The 16,709-nt window shown below is 31.3% G+C and overlaps 1 protein-coding gene across 1 annotated transcript; it reads left to right on the top strand.

Annotated features, from left to right (window-relative positions):
* The first annotated feature begins 235 nt into the window (after positions 1-235).
* LOC106054994 (ceramide kinase-like) lies at positions 236-15,057 on the top strand. The gene is made up of 13 exons (XM_056025790.1): positions 236-953; positions 3,211-3,377; positions 3,972-4,080; positions 4,212-4,340; positions 5,927-5,990; positions 6,438-6,580; positions 7,251-7,325; positions 8,057-8,209; positions 8,646-8,751; positions 9,265-9,392; positions 9,824-10,029; positions 11,038-11,249; positions 11,360-15,057. The coding sequence occupies exons 1-13, from the start codon at positions 779-781 to the stop codon at positions 11,484-11,486; spliced, it is 1,794 nt and encodes a 597-aa protein (XP_055881765.1). The 5' UTR covers positions 236-778; the 3' UTR covers positions 11,487-15,057.
* The last annotated feature ends 1,652 nt before the right edge of the window (positions 15,058-16,709 follow it).

Here is a 16,709-nt window from a genome sequence, read left to right as displayed (position 1 = left end):
AAACAAACATATAAAGTAACATTTTGAAAACATTTAAATTCCGATAATCTTAATCACTATGACTATGTAATCTAAATAAAAGCAAGTTAAATAAATAACATCTAGTGTTCCGTAATCGTGACTATCTTTAAAAAGGTAAAAACTGAGTTACAACCTCCCAATTACTTTTTATTCAATGCCTGGCAATGGCTATGGAATAGGGAATGACGTTTTTCCATACAAGTATCTATTTATTAACCAAATAATACAAGTCTCATGCAGGGTCAACATAGTATAAGCCTTGGCTTATGCGGTTCTGTAACGTGAAAAATGATAGACGACTTTTGTCAACTTTAACTGGAGTATGATCAGTAACAGTATCCTGAACTAAAAAATATTGGAAGCGTAGACAAAATGAACCATACGTAGTACCGTTACTGTTGTTTAGCAAAAGAGAAAATCAAAATAAAGTAGAATTTAACGAGTTTCGACGAGTTGTTTCGAAATCATGTCTGTTCCGTAATGCTAGATCTATTTACTATAGTGACTCAATTAGATCTATAGACATACTACATACTCATAGACGTCTCAAGAGATCAAGTTTATCGTGAAAATCTTTTTATTAAAAAAAATAAAAGTTAACCATTGACAACCGTTTCCGGGGTCATCTAAACAATGAAAACTTCAGTAAGCTACATGATAATAAAAGATAAACTCTAGGATTTAATCTAGATCTAGATTGTATGTAAATCTAAGTTAGATCTCGCGATTGATTTAACTTATCAAAATAAACATTATAATGGGTGCAACACCTGAAGATGAAAAAATTCTTATGCATAGTGTTTTAGACTATGAGAAAAAGCCAGTTCATGTGTATCTTACACCCACTAAATTAGTGATTGAAAATAATGCCAGACCTAGGTGTCATGATGACACCAATGACAGCTTAGCCTTGGGTTTTCAACCAAGTTCGAGTAGGTAGATCTTTCTCTTAGATTATCTGATTATCATTATTCTTAGTTCTGTCAAATGTTTCTTTAGAATTATATTTTATTAGATAGAGTTTTTTTTAGATATGTGATATGTCATATGTGTAATGTAAATATTTCACTTGGGCCTGGGTAAAAATATTTATAAATCAGACTGAATTGAGATACAGGTACAATTTAAATCTTAGGCTCAAATGTCATGAACATAGATTTATAGAACTAGATGTAATGTAGTCCTTTATAGATAAATACAGTAAAACTTCCCATCGAAGGCCCCTCTAGAGTTTTTCAGGTCAATTATTTGGCAACTGTCTATCCCCACATATGATGACGTACTGAGGTGACCTCACCTGCGTGCGCGTGCTCAACTAACAGAGCACGCCCGGTCACTGTCCCTCTCTCTCTCCTCTTTTAGTAAATCTTTGATATACATAATATAGATCTAGATTGTTGTCTACAAATTATTTTTTGAATAATATTAATGTCTAGATTGTATTTTATGTTTTAATAGGGGAATTTTCATTAATATATTATTAATTAATTATACATCTCTTTGCTAAAAAAAATGAATAAATAAATCTAAGCCTGTGTTTTGTTTATTTTAAAGTATGACTTTCCGATTGAATCATTTTAACAGGATAATAATAAGCAAAGCATAAGTTTAAAAAAAAAAATAAAAAATAATGTCTAAAGATAAAATGCCACATTTTAGAAGAAATATGTAATCTTATGTTTCTTCGATAAATACTATCTATAGTTTTTAGTAACAGTTCCACAAGTGATTCACTGACTTATGACTGGTTCAACAACAATTTGTTCATGAGAAATGGTTCAGTGATCAACAAACAATTGATTATCTTATAAATTACATACGTCCATTCAAAGAAGAAAAGAAGATAATTAAATCTTATCCATGTCATTCTAGTAGTGCATGTTAATCAGGGACAAACTGTACTAATTCATTAGTTTTCCTTGCTGATTCAGTCAAGCCGCTCTATGCTCTACTGATGCAACGGAAGAAGGAGCACTTACAACTTTGTTTTATATATAATTTTTATATGATTAGTAGACAAACAACTTTCTCACTAACAATGGGTTATCAACACTTTTCTCAACAAAAATGGTTCACATAACCAATGGCTAACTAACATACAGTACTACGTCTATAAAAATTTACAATAAAAATTTTTACATCTATATTATATTTATATAGATTGAATCTACATTCTTCTTATTTTTATTTAAAAGCTTTTTAAATATCTAAATCTGTAAACATTATTAGTAATTTATAAAAAATGCAGATTAAATCTATATTTCAATTATCTTTAATGGCACTTAAGCCTATTATTGTGGTGTTTGCAGTATTGTTGAAAAAGCCCTATTTTTGTGATCACCCCTCATTTATTGAATTTTAGTTTAATGAACATCAGGCTCTGAATTACATGTTTCTACAACTATTCAGGAGACTTGTCTTCTTAAGTTGAAATGTCATCAGACTTAAAAAATCCAAGACTGACTATACTTCTGCCCAGGGAAGTAAAAAAAACATGGACATTTCCTCAATTAACTTTGTTATCCAGGGAAAAACTCTTAATTAAAAACAAATCAAATTTGTAGTATTTATAATGTATATAAAAGCAGATAAATAAAAAAAGTAAACTATCCCTTTTAGACCTTACAATCTATGGAGCAGATGATGTAAAAGGTTATTTGTTTCTGTGGTCAATGGTTAAGGAGATTGTCATGTGGCTAGCACAACAACCAACCGCCTTTACATTTCCCCAACTAATTTCAGGGTGGACTCATGGGAAACCTAAAAATCCAGAAATTTAAATACCAGTCTTCACCATGATTCGAACTTGGGACCTCTCAGTTCAGAAACCAAGTGCTTTACCATGCCCCTATAAAGCATAAATACAAATGTTTACTAGCATAAAATATACTTATGTTCTTTAAATTAAGCACTCAATAATTCTCTGGTGCATTACTTGCCATTGTAGACACTTTATTTTTTTGTCAAAGTACATTATTCTCTGGGCATTGATGCTCACATGAATGAGATCTGCAGGATTCAAATTTGACATAAAACATCTAAGTGGTATGAAAGCAGAGAATTAGTACCATAAAGAGTAAATGTTTTAATTTTACTTGACCATTCATCCATTTTTAGTGAATGTTTTAAAAAAGTTTAACCAATAATGTATATTAATAATAGATTTATTATTATTTTTTTTTAATTTAGGATTCATTAGCCATGTAATTAACCTTAAAGAGGTTATAGCTGTAAGGTCAGAAAGGAGGTTGCAGAATAAAGAGGATAAACTGAGCTTGAATCCCTTTCAAGATTCATCTTTGTTACAAGCAAACAAATCACAAACAACTAAAGCTTTTTATGTTTATGTGATAAAAGTAAGTCAGCCAGTCTATGTCATTCAAATATATATATACATATTTATAAATTACAGTTATTTAAGTTGATCAAAGGCAGTAGGTTTACAATGGATGCTTAAAGTAATTTCCACTTAGTATCATCTGTTCCTATTTTTTTCTGGACTTTTTGCAAAATTGAACATAAGAAATTGTGGATACAACTCTTGATTGATATTATTTATGAAGTCCTTTGTTTATTTTTCTAAATTGTTTAGAAAGATCCATTGTTTTAAATCATTTAGTGACATAGTCTTTGAAATTTAATGATAGTTTTGAGAAACAAAAAGCTGAATTTGTATTACTTTATTAATTGGAGTGAATTTATGATTTTTAAGATTGATTTCTAAGAGCATATTTTTAAAAGAAATATTGAATTTGTTATTATTTTCAAGATTGATTTTCAAGAGAATTTTTTTTTTGAAAGAATAAAATATTGAAAATGAAACAGTTATTAATTAATTTTCAGCTACCTAGTACATACAATTTTGATAAGTATCTTATTTAACAATTTCTATTCTTTTGGAATGACTTAGTTATTAATATTAAAGATTTGTCATATTTATGTCTTTACAGCGAGTTTCAAAACATAAGTGGCGCCACAAGATTTGCCACTTTGTTAGCAAAGATTATGGAACATGTCATCTTTGGATAGACAAAATTACAGAAATTTTAAGAAATCCAGGTATAAATAATTTTTAAAAAGGCATTAAACTCATTTCAATTCAACAAACAGATATTCACAATTTTTAAATTTTAAATATTTTAATTGATAAAATTGGATACATTTTTTAATTAATCCCTTTTTTTTTCCAGAGTGGAAAAGGCCCAAAAGACTTTTAGTTTTTATTAATCCTGTTGGTGGGAAAAGGAGAGGACCTCAGATATTCAATGAAAAAGTCAGACCATTGTTTGACTTGGCTGGGATTTACACAGAAGTAGTTAGTAAGTTCTTTCTAATGAAACTGAGCCATTTAACAAATGTAATAATATATTTTTTAAAGTAAACAACACATTAGATCTTTTCCTAACTAACAGACCTGGATTAGTGGTAGATTAATCCCTGGACTATCTCACCTGTCAGATAGCTGCAGAGTGAATGCATAAACAATGTAATGTAGGATAACAATAAAAACCTATGGTCAATGGAAACAACAAGAGTAGTATCATTAAAAGGAGAAGCTAACATCCTAAATAAATACTTTGCATTAGCATTCTCAGCCCCAGGAGACAAAGACATATTACTTTATTTCAACCAAGTCAACTATATAGGAGATATAGACATACAAGAAAAGAGATCCAAAAACTATTAGCGAATGTAAAACCGATAAAGCATCTGTCTGGACCTAATGGTATTCCGCCTAGATTAGATTTATTGGAGATTATTAGTTTTTTCTAAGGCATTTGACAAAGTTCACTATCATAGCTTGCTTAAAAAAAATATTTTGGCATTGCTGGTTCATTGCATCAATGGATTCAGGATTTTCTGATAAGGAGAGAATAAACTGCAATAAATGGCTCTAATCAACACCAATAACAGTAAACTCAGTTGTACCCCAAGGAATAGTCTTATGTCCACTACTTTTTCTAATTTACATAAATGATTTACCCAATTGCATTAGTTCAGGAACAAAAGTCAGTTTATTGATGAAATTATTAAAAAATCAAACAAAGCATTAGGATTTATTACAAGAAATTTCTAAAAAATCAAATAAGAGATAAAATAAAACTAAAATGTTATTTAACATTTACCTAGGCCAATAATAGAATATGCATCCTCTGTTTGGGACCTCTCACCTTAATAAAACATTGAGAAACTGGAACAGATACAAAATAAATAGAGTAGTGAGATTCAAAACACTGAACCATAATCTTCAAAAACAATACCAAAACCTAATAAAATACTCAGAAAGACACAAAGATAAAGGCACATTATTTGTTCCATATGCTAGGACCAATTTGTACAAATACTCCCTCTTCCCTAGTGAGTTTAGAGCATGGAATTGTTTGCCTGAGTCAGCCAGGAAAACCAATGACTTATCATAGTTTAAGTCATTGCTTAATATGCATAACTAGATTGACCTAGGGACAAACATAATCATCTTTTTTTTTAAAGTAAAATCTGTATTTTATAGATAAGATAACATTAATGGAGTAGTCTTTAATAATGTTTTTCTTGAATAAAAAATACTCAAATATCTTTAATAAGAAAGGCTTTGAATGTGGAGATATTATTCCCCTGTTTATTATTATACATTATTTCTTAGTCTGTTGCTCAATATTATTTCAACATCATAAAGGTTATATTATAGTCCATCAACATACAATATTTTACAGTTTTTGTCATCATGCATAATCGATATAGAAAAAGACTTGCATGTTTAATATAGCACTACTTTGAGCAGCCAATATGACAATCTGCATGCTCACTTTTTTCTAAAGACAATACTTTTAGAGTACAGATAATTATAATTTCAGAAAACTGGCATTTGGAAAATGATTGATATAAAATTTTCTTTTTTTTTCTCCAGTCACAAAAAGACAGTTCCATGCTAGAGATATGATCTATGAATATGATCTGCAAACAGTGGATGGGTAATGACAATATGATTTTTCAAAACATTTTTACAGTTTGATTTAATAATATACTGTATTACTACTTACTAAGCAATGATTCAATAAAAAAAAATATTTTCAATTTTAATACTAGTGTGACTTATTTAACTAAGAAGATTCCAATAACTAAAAAAAGCTAAATTACTTTTTTTTTGTATTCAGTAATTTCATGGATAGTTAAGGGATAAAAGATTTTTAAAAAGGGAAGGGCAGGGTCATCAGAGAACTACAGCTACTTTATGAATAGAATAATAATTGTTAATAAAATATTCACAGATTGTAAATTTTTAAAATAACAATCACAAATCATAACTTAGTTGTGCTGATGCAATCATGTAGAGATTTTATTATGATTTAGGGTCAGGATTAATTTGTTTAAAAGTAAGTCACAAAACGCTGATAGCTACTTCTCTCAACTGATCACAGATTGGTTAGTGTTGGTGGAGATGGTACATTTTCTGAGGTACTGAATGGTTTACTTGATAGAGTGAACTCTGAAGCTGGAGTGGAGCAAACATTCAGGCACAGTCCTAAAAGTCCTTCATTGCGTATTGGTATTATACCTGCTGGTAAGTAGAATAATTACTTTGTTGATTTTTTTGTTATTCTTAGGTGTGTTTTTTTTTATACCAAAAGGAAAAAAAAAAGAAATGCCTGAATGAAGAGAAATCAAAATGTACAAACTTGAACTTGAACTTTTCAAAATGAATCATTGCCTTTACTTTGCATCATGTTAGCTCTGAGGTGCTGTTGTAACTCTGAAGACTCAAGATTTTTTTCTCGTCTGTTCTCAGGACATTTCTGACTATCCAAACATAAATATATAGTAAGATAAAGCTCGCCATGATAGGTAAACATGAAATGAAGATGAGAGAAGCCAAACTTTAAGTACTCTAAGGTGGAAGTAATCTGATGTCATATTCTCTTAATATGGGTACAGCAGCAGACTGTTTAGTTAATTAATTAATCAGCTCAGTCATGGAGAATTCTTTAGAGAAAGCTTATAGGACATTAGTGACCATTGAACCATAACCTTAATTGGAAAATTCTGCAAACTAAAGTATCAAGGCTAAAAACACCAATTATTTGGTCAGTCAACCCATTTCAGTACCTTACCATTGAGACTACCTGTAATCCCTGGGAACAGTTTACTTTAAAAGATGGTACATCTTTTTGTATTGAGAGGGGAAAAAATGTTTTAATATTGTTTCTGAACAATTTGTTTTCTTTGTTTTAAAGGTTCAACTGATGCTGTGGTTTATTCTTTAGCTGGAATCAATGATCCTATTACATCAGCATTGCAGATCATTTTAGGTAAATAACATGATGTACACACGCTTATGCATTATTGCTAGGTCATTTATATTTCGTAGGAAAATAATACAAAACAAACATACAAGAATAGATTTCTTCTTCTTCTTCTAGCCAGCTTTTTGCTGCTGAGCTGTGAGCTCTTTTGCAGACTATGCCAAGGAAAAATAGTGTGCTGTTCTCTTCAGTTGTTCAGCACTGCCATACAGGGTGTTGGTTTTGGGCTGTAGTGGAAGTAGTGTCTGCCTTAAGTCGATTATGAAGGGGCATTCAAAGAGGATATGGTTTACTGTTTCACAAGGGTGGGCGCAGTGTCTGCGTAGTGGGAGTTGTGTGGAATTTATTTTGTTAAGATGGTAATTTACTAGAGGTGTGTTTCCTCTTCTTAGTTGGAAGATTAAAGAATAGATTAAAAAATCAGATTACTACTATATTAGGACAAAAATGCCCATTGTATTTTTATGCAGCTAAATGAAAATGTGTCTTTAAACATGAAAGATGAAAACTATGATTTCAATAAATTATAAGCTGCACTAGTTAGTTGGTGCATTACTTTTGTTTGAAAAAAAATTTGACATTAAACAAGCTGCAGTATCATTGTAACATTTTTTTTGATGGTTTACTGTAGTAATCTCATTCAGCTTCATTTCAGTATAAAAGAAATGAATTGAACACTTTGGCAATAATAAAAAAAAACAAAAAAAAACTAATGCTAATGGCTTGTTATGTTGTAGGTGATTCCATAGGAATGGATGTCACTGCCATTTATAAAAAAGAAGAGTTTATCAAGTACACAGTAACTATGTTAGGCTACGGTTACTATGGTGATCTGTTGAAAGAAAGTGAATCTCTCAGATGGATGGGCCCCAAGCGTTACACTTGGAGCGGTGAGTAATATATCGGAAAGAATGCATTTAAAAAAAAATTTTAATTCTTCATTAGTGGAAAACATTTTACCTATCAATGCCGTCAGATGAATTGAATTATATTTTAGATAAGATTGACAGTTACTAATTTGTTGGGCTATAGAACATCTAGTGTTGTCCTTAAAAAAGAATATGTTTTGCTAATGAGTCTTTTGCTACAATGTCCTGCACCAATGATCTCTGGAGCTTAAAAGATTTAATTGTGTAAACAGCAGTAATAATGTCTTTTGTGTTAAATGTAAAATGTATTCCAAAATTTCTTAGCACCTTAAGTTGCTTTCACTTTTAGCAATATCTTTATTTGAAGTATTTGCACTGTTTATAAGAAAATCTCAAAAACATATTTTACATCACAAAGATTGGTTCTTAAGGCTGCACATTATTGTTTTGTTTTCAGGTTTCAAAGCATTTGTGGCCAACAAAGCTTATGAAGGAGAGGTTTCTTTTCTACTGGCTTCTGAAGAAGACAGTCATCCTCGTGATCGCAATGTTTGTTATGCTGGGTAGGCTTAGTGAACAAATAGAAATAGTTTAATACTTAGCTTTCAAAATGAAGGTAAAAGAACCATTCACAAAGATTGTGGCTCATGTCATTGAGATTCAAAGAAAAACAACTTTTCAGAAGAGTTGATGTAAATAGAACATTGGCTGATTCGGTGCTAGATTTTAGACAAAGACAATGACCTCACCTGATTGGAATGTGACAAAATAGGATCACAGCTTGATCTTTTGTAAACCTTGTGAAATTCTGAGCTCTTCCCTTTAGTGTCAGACACAATGACATTGCAATGAAATATTACCATTACCATGAACAAAAAAATTTTTGTTTTAGTTTGTTCTAGACTCCAAGATGCTCTAAAGTCCTTTTGAAATATTTTTGTTTTAGTTTGTTCTAGACTCCAAGATGCTCTAAAGTCCTTTTGAAATATTTTTGTTTTAGTTTGTTCTAGACTCCAAGATGCTCTAAAGTCCTTTTGAAATATTTTTTCTTCCTTCTTTCCCTTTCCTCTTTTCAGTTGTGAAAAGTGTAAAAAATCTGTTGTCAAAAATTCTCAAGCAATATCAGGGAAAGATAACTTCTTGGAGTATGACCTAGGTGGTGCTAGTGAAGCACTGCCATCTACCAAACGAGCAAGTTACATGAGTAAGTACAAAGCAGATAAAATATTACACTAGCTTCACTGATCAGCTATGCCCAGATGTGTTGTATAATTGTAATTTTTGTGTGTGTAGAAGTGTATAAATGTGCATTGTACTAACTAGAGTATAAATGTCTGTTTGAAAATTATTATTTTAGTACTTTTTTTTAGAATTGTCTATGGTCAGGCTTTGTGGAGACAGCTTGCCACTCAATGTGTAGAACGGGGTGGGAAAATCTAAGTCTATGTTCAGGCTACATAAAATAGAAAATAAATATCAATAAAATCAGCAGGATTACAATCTGAAACTGTTAGTATATAAATTATCTACCAACACACACAACATAAAGTAATTTTATATTTGATGCAACTGTTTTGACAAAGTATTTGATAGTTAAACTTTCACTAAAATGTTTTGTTTTTACATCTTTGATAGTGAAAGATGGATGGCATCGTGTCAAAGGACGTTTCTGTGCCATTAACTTAGTCACAATCAGTTGTCGCTGTGCTCTGAGTCCAACAGGGATGTCCCCCTCTTCACACCTTGGGGATGGCTGCATGGATCTGATTCTCATACAAGACTGTTCCAGGGTTCAGTACCTTCGTCATCTCATCAGAATCCCTGATGCCAAAGCTGATCAAGTAAATTTTTTTTTTACTTTTGTTAAATTTTCTTGGAATTTTTAAAAGTTTTTTATTTAAAATGTAGGATAATCTCATAAAAAAAAATTGTTATCTAGAAATTTCTCGAAAGACTGTTTTTGGTGTGATGATATTATTCTTCCTTGATGTCTGAAGCCTCTTTCCACCTGGTGTTCACTGCTCTGAGGTCCTCCATGAAAGTTTGGTGCTAGTTACATGAGGATGTCCCTGTTTGGACTTGACTTGTATTGGCCTCCATGCCATTGCAATGATGGGGATGCCAACCATGACATAGCATGCTGAATAGGAAAGGCAGGAACCATTTACTGACGTCTGCTGCCTATTAATTATTTGGACAAGCCAAGCATAATCTTCTTCTCAACAGTGTCGTATGCATTAAGACATGGAGGTAATCTGCCAAAATTGAGAAAAGGTTAATGTGGCTCTGCCAAAATCAAGAAAAGGTTAATGTGGCTCTGCCAAAATCTAGAAAAGGTTAATGTGGCTTTGTGAAAATGGCTAAAACAAATTTTAGGAGTCAGTTACAGAGATTGGGCCACAAATGAAGAAATCCTTTGCTAAACTGGGACTAGGTAGTGAATGAACGTCGCATAAGGTTTACAGGACATTCCTCCAACAGAATGAATTGTGCATACCAAGAGTTGCATTAAACAGGGCTATTGAAAAGGAGACTCTTAATGACTGTGTTGAAATTCAAAATATATGTCACAGTAATGTACAAAAGTACCATTGTTAGGATTTGTAATAAAGCCCCAAAGATTCATATTGGCAGGTGTATAACAGATTGCACAGGTGTTATTATTATACACTGGCTGCTTTTGATTGAATCAATTGATATAAGAGCTGATTGGATAAAGTTATTGACATGATTTAACCACTAAACCATTTTTGATCAAATATTTTTCTGCATAACAAATGCTAATAAGATCATGTTATGTTTGTCCTGATATATTAACCAATTGAACTATTTGGAATGTCTTTTTACAGTTTGATTTTGACTTCATTCAAGTGTATCGAGTTAAAGAGTTCAGCTTCCAACCTGCGTCTGAGCCTGAAGATGCAGATGAAGGGGAGGGGCAGGACAGAAATGGCTGCATCATCAAAATGACTGGTCACACTCGTCTGGCATCTGATTCGAACCTTCATAGCATCTGGAATTGTGATGGGGAAGTGTTTAACCATCCAAGCCTTTATGCACAGTGAGTTGTATTTATTAGACTTATTCTTGAGAGATTCTAGTGGAATAAATGTAACAGTGACCCAAACACAGAGAACACTTTGAATTCTTTAAACTTATTTATTTTGACAGGGTTCATTGTCAGCTTATATCATTGTTTGCACGAGGTGTTGAGGAACACAGCAAAGAGGAAACACTTATCCATTGTCCATCCTGCTGCTCTTCTTGTGAGAATGATAAACATGACATTCCAGAATAGTCCAAGTACATTTCAAGCCAGGCATTCACACATATCAGAATCTTACGTAGAGAAATTGACCTTCACTTTGAGAAACATTTCAACGTTACCCTAAACACAGTACAAATATGGGAAACATTCAGACTTGCACATTACAAATATGGGAAACATTCAGACTTGCAAATTACAATTATGAGAAACATTCAGACTTGCACATTACATATATGAAAAACATTCAGTCTTGCATATTACAAATATGGGAAACACTCAGACTTGCACATTACAAATATGGGAAACATTCAGACTTGCAAATTACAATTATGAGAAACATTCAGACTTGCACATTACAAATATGAAAAACATTCAGTCTTGCGTATTACAAATATGGGAAACACTCAGACTTGCACATTACAAATATGGGAAACATTCAGACTTGCACATTACAAATATGTGAAACATTCAGACTTGCACATTACAAATATGGGAATCATTCAGACTTGCACATTACAAATATGAGAAACATTCAGACTTGCACATTAAAAATATGAGAAACATTCAGACTTGCACATTACAAATATGAGAAACATTCAGACTTGCACATTACAAATATGAGAAACATTTAAATTTGCCTTCCATATTATAGCCTTGAATTCTTTAATAAGTTGTATACAAAGCACTTACTTACATATGAATATTGAATTCCTATATTCAAAGCATTTATTTTACATTAAAAGTACCAACTTCTTTTGACTTAAAAAAAAAACAAGTTGTGCAAAGACTGCTCTACATGTCTCTGATCAACAAGGGACCTGGTTATTGCTATAAAGGCAGAGATGGATTCTCATTTATTGTTACTTGTTCCTGGGACAAAATTCTAGAATTAATTCAACTCATTGACAGTCTTCATCTCAGCAGCCACTACAAGTCTAGCCTATAGCATTACATTGTTATTGTGTTATAATGTCAAAAATCTACATTGAGTCTGCTATGTGGATTGTTATGTAAGCATTTCATTGACTGACAAAATGGGAGTCTATCTTGGAATAGCATTAACCAGCTTTTTGAATTGCTTGCATTGATTTTTTATTGTTACTACATTAAAAAGAAATGTTTTGAATGCATTTTAGATCCTTGACATTTACATGTGTACTATACTGAATATTTTGAGTGATATATTTATTTATTATTATTCATTATTATAATGAAATTTAATACTTGCAAAAAAATCAACTCTATGCTATAGACCAATAATGTTGATAAATCTTGATACCTTTAAATGAGTTGCTTTGATTGTTATATCTGCAACAAAAAAACATCGGATCATTTCTCCATTTCTTCTGCAGTCTCAAGAAACACACCAGATTGTGCAGGGGGGGGGGGGGGGGATAATAATTTTTTCTTTGTATAGTCAAAAGTCAACAATGTATTTTTACTGACCAACTATCTATGGCTTGAGACTTAAGCTTTGACTAGTAGTGATGGTGTCAAGAAGTTTAGTTAATGTAAACTGTTTATACACATTATGCTGTTTTGTATTTTTTTTTAAATTTATTTTCTATAGTATATTGTACACATTGAAGTTTATAAACATTTTCAATAATATTTTCACTAAAATTGCATCAGTAATTTTTCTTTCAAAGAATGTATTTCAAGAAGAGTTTATTATTTAATTATATTTACCAGATTTAATTTTTTACATTCAGTTTTTATTATGACCATTATGTGATATTGTCCACATTTTTTTTTTTTTTTTTTACAACAGTGGCTATTTATATGAAGCTATTTAATTGAAAGCTACTCTTTTTTTTTTTAAATTTAATATTTATAAAGTAGGGGACATTTAGCTAATGATAAGAAGAAATATATTGCATTGACTGCATTGAATCATTATTTGATGTCATGCTATTTAAATGGGAAGTTGGGTTACTTCAAGTTTATTTTACTGTTGTAAGCACTTAACCACAAGGTAACTTGGCTAGAAAATTAATTTTGAGTTTTGAACTGCATATATGTTAATAGCAACAACAGGTAAAATCTTATTCAACAAGTATAGTGTATCAAAACAAGTATTTTCTGTACTGCAGGTCCTGTAGTTTTGTGGTATCCAACTTTTTATTCTAAAAAAAAAAGTACCTTTTTTTGTTTACTTTATCAAATATTTTTTTAATATACCTTACAACTTTCTCCCCGCCCCCCTTTTTGTTTATATCAAAATTGCTGGCAACAGTTTTAAAGAGACCTTGGCTGGACATCCCACATTCAATATATGCGCAGCTTTCACCTAATCTGGACAATCCCGTTGGGTTTTTTTTAGGAGTTTCTCAAAACTACACAATTACCTTGCTCTTTCCAGACCTTAATTTATTTAAAATTATGTTCATGCTTGGGAACAATAACTTGTCAACATATCTTTGTATATAATAATGAGTAATTGCTGCTAAAAATGTGTTATTGTAGACACACCAGTTCTAGTGGAATGCTCTTGTAATCAGATTTGTCAATATATGTGTCAAGAAGTATGTATTACTACTCCAAGATACATTCTATTTATATGATTCATCAGGTCCCATTACTCTAAATGCTTTTTTAGACTTTTCTTACAGTGGTAGATTTAAATTGTAGACCTCTTAGAGTGTTAGTATTTAATTCTATTTTCATTTCAACCCAGTGTGATTATGATTGATTTCATTTTCTTTTTACCACTTTATAAATTGGAAATGCTTTTAATTGTTAAGCAACAAACATTTTCATTTCATCATGTTTATCACATCTTCAGTTGAAGGGCTTTTACCACTATGTTACTTCCATTATATACTAACTGTAAATTAAAAACATGTCTACTGCATTTGTTGCAGTCCAAGTACATTGTGACACCATACTTGACCGTGAATGTTAATTTAACAAGCAAAATATGATAAAGACTTAAAAAAAAACAACAACACAAAGCTTAAATAAGGGAAAGAACTGCACATTAATGGCCATATATCTCAATACTGTAAGATTTATTTCCTTTTTATATCAAACAATTAATTTATTACCACTAATGAATCAATTAATTGGTTAATTTTTCATTTGATTCATCTTTTGTTCGGCACAATAAATAATTTTGCAAAGTTTCAACTTGATTCAAGAATGGGAATTGGGAGTGTACAAAATTTCTGCTAGACAGAGTGAGCTTTGTAAAAAGTAACGAAAATCTTGAAATGATTTCACATTTATTAAGATGACAGTCCAGAGCGCATACAAGACGGCCAGGCTGATCCACATTGTTTGGATATTGTGTATTTTGTGAGGAAGTCCTTCATTTATTTACAGATCTCTGCTTGTGTTAGTTTGCCATTCCAATAGTCCAATCAAAATTGTTTTAATCTGTGAGCTAATCATTGATTCTATATTAATGATTTTTGTTTTGTTTTTAACTTTATACACATTTCTTTTGTACATTTATTCAAAGAATGTTGGTTGAGTTGAACATTGATCAAAATGAACATCCCACCTTCCACCTTGTTCATTTCAAAAAGGCGCAATTGTTATTCACTTACAATTTGTTAGATGCACAATTATTGTGTCAATAAATCAAAGATTTAGTGTTGCCTTGATTTTTGTTATTTTTTTTACTTTTGCATGATAATTGTGTGTGCATGTAATAAAACAGGATGAAAAGCATTCAGTGGTAGTAAGCCAAGCACTTTGTTTCAATCTTGATCAAAGACTTTGAGAAGTCATTTGTAGAGTCCTTAATTTCGATACATTAGTAATCATTTTCTAACCAGAAGCATAACTTTATGCCATTTTAAATCTTGTTTTAAATTTGGTGTATATGTATGAAAAATAATAATTTTGCTAATTTTAAAAACAAAAAATGTTTGTTTTAATAGACCAAAAGCAGAAATAACCCAATTTTAAGGATTATATAGGTAATGGAGAAATCTGATTTGCATAAGTTTAAAAGTTTTTAACATTTTTTCTCCACTTCTCATAATTTACAGACATCCCAAAACCAATAGTTTTTTTTTCCACTTGACTATGTTTTCATCTCTTTTGTTTTAACCTAGGAAGTCCTAACTACATGGACACATCATCCATAGACAATCTTAGTTAATCAGATTTGTAAGTACAGTATAAAGCACTACATGATTACATCCTATAAAGGAAAGACTATCGCTAGTTTTGAGGAGTTCAAAATGTTTAGATTACAACATTTTGAGACCCTTACATAGTATTCTTCCTTCTATGCCCAATGATGCTTCACCACCTTTTACGTGAGGCTTATAAGCATGAACATACAGGGGTCCAACTCTGGTGAGAATACAGCTTATGGGTTTAAACTTTAAAGGAACAACTTTACAACAGACTTTGACACAGTTTGAGATATGATGGCTCAAAAGATGCAATGGTAAAGGGTTAAGATTAAGTTCCTCTTTCAGACCTTGAAATCATTAGTACAGATGATGTTAAGGTAATCTGAGATTGTGTATGTGTAGGTAAAGGCTTGCATTATTAACATATTGATTGAGCAGCTTCATCAGTGACCACCAGGTGGAAAATCAGCGATTTTGTTTGTTATCTCACCCTTCTTGATATGCATCAAATTATTATTTATACATTATATACACACATTTGAGATCTAAAGAAGAGTCCTTGCTGAAGACAGGTGCAAATGATGAAAAGAAAACTTAAATAGACCTCTGGCAAATAATAGCTTTGTCATATACAATTTACACCAGCTGTCCTGGATGATCTAGAAGAAAAGAAACTTTCAAGGATTTGAAGTCCACAAACATTTCTTTTTCCTACACTGTCTGGTTACAATATTAATGGTGTATTGTGTAGTAGTAATGTATGGGGACATTCTGAATACAATTTTGGTGTGAGTTTGTGATGTGATTACAATTGGCCTGAAAGAGTTATCTATAAGAATGTTCTGTCATACAGACTTCCTCCCTCCTTTTTTTAAGTGAACCCCACCACATCAGACAGGCAAATAAACTATCAATACATGCAGAGTTTAAAATACATGTGAGAAAGATGAATGGAAAGTAAAAGAATATTTTTTAAAAACCTCTAGAAATTAAAAGTTCATTACATTTAGTCTGGAGAATAACTAAAATTGCCATTAGAAAAGTTGAAATATTCATTACAGCTGTCTGCGGAGAATCCTTCACATCCATTGGCCAAACACCATCAGTAACAGTGACCTCCTACAAAGAATCAACAAACTCCTGTAGAAGAAGAAATCAGAAA

Source organism: Biomphalaria glabrata, chromosome 4 (genome assembly GCF_947242115.1).
Source record: "Biomphalaria glabrata chromosome 4, xgBioGlab47.1, whole genome shotgun sequence".
Taxonomy (NCBI): Eukaryota; Metazoa; Mollusca; class Gastropoda; family Planorbidae; genus Biomphalaria; species Biomphalaria glabrata.
The sequence above is the reverse complement of the archived record's forward strand: the minus strand, read 5'-3'. Positions and strand labels throughout refer to the sequence as shown.

Excerpts from the sequence above, each read along its gene's own strand:
- LOC106054994 (XM_056025790.1), top strand. The coding sequence starts at position 779 with ATGGGTGCAACACCTGAAGATGAAAAAATTCTTATGCATAGTGTTTTA. Across the intron at positions 954-3,210 it reads GGGTTTTCAACCAAGTTCGA|GATTCATTAGCCATGTAATT; the intron begins GTAGGTAGATCT and ends TTTTTAATTTAG. Across the intron at positions 11,250-11,359 it reads CATCCAAGCCTTTATGCACA|GGTTCATTGTCAGCTTATAT; the intron begins GTGAGTTGTATT and ends TTATTTTGACAG.